This window comes from Morus notabilis, unplaced genomic scaffold, assembly GCF_000414095.1.
Source record: "Morus notabilis unplaced genomic scaffold, ASM41409v2 Scaffold56, whole genome shotgun sequence".
NCBI classification, from domain to species: Eukaryota; Viridiplantae; Streptophyta; class Magnoliopsida; order Rosales; family Moraceae; genus Morus; species Morus notabilis.
The window spans coordinates 29,177-34,754 of NW_010367732.1; the positions used below are offsets into that span (position 1 = coordinate 29,177).

Sequence of the window (5,578 nt, forward strand, 5' to 3'; positions counted from 1 at the left end):
AAGAAAAGAAACAAAGAGGATAGACGATAAGTGTATCACAACGAAAACAGAAACAAAGCAGAAGACAATGAACGTGAAAGGGGAAACAATATATTTATAGGGAAAAAAATAAACTTTCAAGTATGTGGCAGTGGTAAATACTGAAAACAAAACTTAACATCACCGTTGTTACGCTATAAACGAAGCGTAATAATTTGTTAAAAACAGGTGTTACGCTGCATGATAACAACTGTGGAACACAATGAAGAACCTGCAAAGAGTAAAAAAAAACGTAATAATTTGTAAAAAACAGGTGTTAGGATGCATGATAATTACCGTGGAATAGAATGAAAAACCTGTAGAGAGAGACAAAGAATAACTCATTAAAAAGAGTTACCCTGCACAAAAAAATAAATGTCTAAATATTCCCGACTAATATAACTTGCAAACAAATATAAAAACATGTAATAATTAGTAAAAACAGGTGTTAGACAATGTAATAACCAATAAACGAATAAAAATTGACGAAAATAGAAAAAAAAAGTAAAGATTTATTATTTGGAAAATCTAATGAAAAAATAACCGAAATAAAAAAATAAAACTAAATCTATAAAAATACTAACAGATCTAGAAAAATGGAAAAAAAAAAGACACAGAACAACACGAAGGAAAAACACATACAGATCTGAAAGAACAGTGAAAGAAAAACTGAATAGGAAAAATAAAATAAAAAAGAAGTCAACCAGAAACGTAAAATAAAAAAAAAGTTTAAAAACAGGGAACAAAAGAAAGCAAAAACATGTCCAGATCTAAAAAAAAAAACCTAATAAAAAAGCGGGAAAAAAAAAGAAAAACAATAACAGATCTAGAAAAATAAACAGGATGATCTAAAAAAACAAACCAAAAAAAAATGAATCAAAAAATAAAAAAAAGGAAACCAAATCTAAAAAAAAAAAAAAAAACCGAAAAACAAAACAAACATTAACAATGATTCCCAAAAATCTTACGAAGAGAAAGAAAGAAAGAAAAGGGAAAAAATAAACCAAAATGAAACCCACGAAAACGCAACAAAATTCATAAACATAAAATGAGAAAAAAAATTAGAACCAAAAAAACATAATAAACTAGAGAAAACTACAAAGAAAACGAAAAGAACTCAAGAAGAGGAAACGAAGAAGAAGAACCTCGGTCAAAGAAACATTAGATGCAGACGTAGAATCAAAAAATGAAGGAAGCAAGAAGCTTCTCAAGCAAACTAAACAAAAAACCATCGCAGAAAAAACGAAGCAAATGAGCCTCGGTAGAACCATCGCAGAGAAAATGAAGAAAATGAGCCTCGGTAGAAGAGAAATTAAGCAGGAAACAAATGAAAGAAGCAAGAAGCTTCGAGGAGAGTAAACAAAACCCCATCGCACAGGAAACGAAACAACAGAGCCTCGATAAAAGAGAAATTAGATAGAAAACAAATGAAAGAAGCAAGAAGTTTCTCGATGACACTATACATAACCCACCACAGTAAATGACAAAAATGCCCAGCAAAAAAACACAGGAAGGAAAAAATTTGAGGACAAAACAGTAAAAATAAAATGTAGTCCCACCACTCTGCAGTATTAAAAAAAACGTGAACAAAAAATAACAAGAATAAAATCAGAAAATCACTGTTTTAAAAGGACACAGGCGGTAGAAAAAAGAATTCAACAGAAAATAATAGGGATAAAATCGAAAAATCGGAAAATCACTGTACTTAGTACAGTAACTTTCCGACCTCCTTTAGTAGTATGTATAATGTATAATGTCCGAGTCCGAGGTCTCCCAGTCGAGATCTGTTTGTGAACTTCTCTACCCACGTTCGTTATATTGTTATCTTTCTCCTACGTAATCGACTTTAGTTTCGTCGAAAAAGCTTTCTGGGTAAGCTCTTTTTCGCTTTGAATTCATTTACTATGTTGCTCTGTTTTGTTTTGACATTTATTTCTTGTCTAGAACACGTTAATCTTTTGTTTCATTTTGTTCATTGTGTTAATTCATATATATATATATATATATATATTCTGGGTAAGCTCTTTTTCGCTTTGAATTCATTTACTATGTTGCTCTGTTTTGTTTTGACATTTATTTCTTGTCTAGAACACGTTAATCTTTTGTTTCATTTTGTTCATTGTGTTAATTCATATATATATATATATATATATATATATATATGCTCTATTACATAATTTATGGCTATTTCTTCTTCAGAGATTTCTACAATTCATTTATTTTTTATTAGAAGAAAAAGGAAATATTTTTCAGGCAGAGGTATAAAGAGATTGGACAATTATGACCTCTCATGTGATATCAGAATCATATAATGTTTAGAAAAATATGTAGTTTAATAGATAGAAGTCTGACGGTTCAGAATTATACCTAAATGCCTATTGATAGTGTTTTTTTCTTAGCCTACCTAAGAATTCTCTAAAATGACTGTTTTTTATGCATCATCTTATAATTTTTGCCTTCTGGGCTGATAGTACTTTGAGATTAAAATGATGCAGAAGATGGATTTGGATGGCCATCTTTCACTTCAATAAGAGTTTGTTGAGTGGTTTAATTAGCTTGTTCAGCGTCAAATGTTTTTGTTTCTCCTAGTCCTTAGACCAACAAAGGATACCCATCATGAATTGTTTTTTTTTTTTTTTTTGGGTTTCCCCTATATGATAATCCAATAGTACAAATGTAATGTTAAATGCTACGTAAGAATTACAAATAAATTATTTAGCTTATGATTTGCTAATGCTACACCTACTGATTGCTTGATATAACTTCTAATATATGCTTAGGACTTACATTAAAAGCATTCAATATTTTTCTAGAATTTAACTGGTGCAGAATGGGAAGTATATATGGAGAATACACCTATGAGAGCCTGGAGAGGGAACCATACTGGCCTTCCGGAAAGCTTCGAATTTCCATAACCGGAGCTGGCGGTTTCATTGCCTCACACATCGCGAGGCGATTGAAGAGTGAGGGCCATTACATTATTGCTTCCGACTGGAAGAAAAATGAGCACATGACAGAGGACATGTTCTGCCATGAGTTCCATCTAGTTGATCTTAGAGTGATGGAGAACTGTTTGAAGGTCACTAATGGAGTTGACCATGTGTTCAACCTTGCCGCAGACATGGGTGGCATGGGTTTTATTCAGTCCAACCATTCGGTCATCATGTACAACAACACAATGATCAGCTTTAATGTTCTTGAGGCTGCAAGAATCAATGGAGTTAAAAGGTTTGTTGCCTTAGATTTATCATGTCTGGTTTTTAAAACATTTCCTTATTCTATACGCAACAAAACTATACCAGCAGTTGTTTAATTTCTTCTACTTCTGAATGATTAATACCGATTTTGTAGTTGGTTAAAATCCTTATTCCTCTGAAGAATAAAATGCAAAATAAATGACTTAAGGAATTATATGATTCTCAATTACTGCTGGTGACAAATTCTCTTCCAACTCCTGCTACTTCATTGCTTTTATATCCATTGTTGTGGAGTATATAGGAAGTAAAGGAAAGTTTATGCCTCACTTATTTCACTGATTTGTTTCCTAACCATTGTTTTCAGGCTTTTTTATGCCTCTAGTGCCTGCATATATCCTGAATTTAAACAGTTGGATACGAATGTGAGCTTGAAGGAGTCTGATGCTTGGCCTGCAGAGGTTTCTACTTAAAAATTTAGTAGTTTCACGGATACTTTCAATATTGTTTTCGAATTCTCGAACGTTATAAATCTTTGTATTGATTGCTTGTGGAGTAGCCTCAAGATGCTTATGGCTTAGAGAAGCTCATGAGTGAAGAAATATGCAAGCACTATAATAAGGACTTTGGTATCGAATGTCGTATTGGACGGTTTCACAACATTTATGGACCTTTTGGAACGTGGAAAGGTTAGCTAATAATTTCATGACCAAAAAACACATTGCATATGCTTCCATTGGGACTAGTCTAACATCCTTTTATAACTTGTTTTGTTGCAGGTGGGAGAGAGAAGGCTCCGGCTGCTTTCTGTAGAAAAGCCATTACTTCCACTGATAGGTTTGAGATGTGGGGCGATGGACTACAAACTCGGTCTTTCACCTTCATTGACGAATGTGTGGAAGGTGTCCTAAGGTAACAATGCCTTTGAATGAACATTCACTATCCTCTATGCTTGAGCAGAATGTGAAAAAATAGGAAGGGGAAAGAGGTAGACAGATATCCGAGTGAAATTGGGAGATGAACGAAAAGAAAATTTTTCTTATGTTGTTTGATACGAGAGAAAGCAAAAGAAAATTTTTCTTATGTTGTTTGCTTTCTCTCAGTCCTACCAAACGACCATAAATCCCAAAATACACTCGTTAATCGTCTCACTTTTTTAGATGTGGTACATGTTGGAATCAAGTTTCCTTTGTGAAATCAACATGTTTGTCAAAACTTTTCCTAAGAGAGCTTGAAGGGTCATACATCAAATCCCATTTTGATGCTACATACATGTGCAAAACACTTTCTTTAATGGATTCATAACTTCTTGACTGTTAAATATGTTTATCTGAGTGTAGATTGACAAAGTCAGACTTCCGAGAGCCAGTAAACATCGGAAGCGATGAGATGGTTAGCATGAACGAAATGGCCAAGATAGTCCTGAGCTTTGAGAACAAGAACCTCCCCATCCATCACATTCCAGGGCCCGAGGGTGTCCGCGGTCGAAACTCGGACAACACCCTTATCAAGGAAAAGCTTGGCTGGTCTCCTACTATGAAGTTGAAGGTACATTAATGAAGAGCAATATCAGTTTTTCTTCTCACGTTGAGTCAAACCACTTAATAGAATCATGTGTTAATCCATTGTAACTACAGGATGGGCTGAGAATCACGTACTTTTGGATAAAGGAACAGATTGAGAAAGAGAAAGCTCAAGGCGTTGATTTGTCAGTTTATGGGTCCTCCAAAGTTGTGGGGACACAAGCACCTGTTCAACTGGGTTCTCTACATGCTGCTGATGGCAAAGAATGAAGCTGGTTTTGCCAAATTTGTGTCAAGTTTACAAGTCATTATGAGCAAAGCTCACTAAAATTACGCGGCAGTGGAATATTGGGTTTTGCTGGTTTCTCATTTGTATGTGATTTTCTGTTTGTTCTTGTGTTCATGAGAAAAGGGTATTTTTCTGTTTTGCATATATTTGAAGAAATCGGTTCAAAAATTATTTTATCAAATTCAGCCCGGGAAATATATAGTCATCCACTAATGAAGTTGGAAAGCAACAAAATAATTTAAAATGAAGAGCCGATCGTTGGTAAATCAATGACAAGCACAAGTACATTATCTACAAAACGATATATCGTTTCAAAGTAGACAAAAACGACAACGGAAAGTACGTATCATTTGGCCATTTGCTAGATAATTAACGAAATGTTGTTATTGAGGTATGCTAGATGATTATTAACGATATGGACAACATTATCCTTAAAACGAGATATTGTTTCAAATGTGGACGAAAATGACAGCAAAAAAATGTGTCGTTTCTCTAGATAAGCTCAGAAGAATTTAAAACGGTAATAACAATCATAGTGAAAAAAAATGGGGATA

General features: G+C 33.7%; 1 protein-coding gene across 2 annotated transcripts; it reads left to right on the plus strand.

The window, feature by feature from the left end:
* The first annotated feature begins 1,705 nt into the window (after positions 1-1,705).
* On the plus strand, positions 1,706-5,228 carry LOC21385667 (GDP-mannose 3,5-epimerase 2). 2 transcript variants are annotated; one of them, XM_024175521.1, is made up of 7 exons: positions 1,706-1,890; positions 2,832-3,246; positions 3,580-3,673; positions 3,772-3,901; positions 3,992-4,124; positions 4,553-4,760; positions 4,850-5,228. In XM_024175521.1, exons 2-7 carry the CDS (start codon positions 2,849-2,851, stop codon positions 5,003-5,005), a joined length of 1,119 nt encoding a protein of 372 aa, XP_024031289.1. In that variant the 5' UTR covers positions 1,706-1,890; positions 2,832-2,848; the 3' UTR covers positions 5,006-5,228. The 2 variants fall into 2 exon arrangements, with proteins under 2 accessions (XP_024031289.1, XP_010111559.1); XM_010113257.2 differs by having other exon boundaries at positions 2,848-3,246.
* The last annotated feature ends 350 nt before the right edge of the window (positions 5,229-5,578 follow it).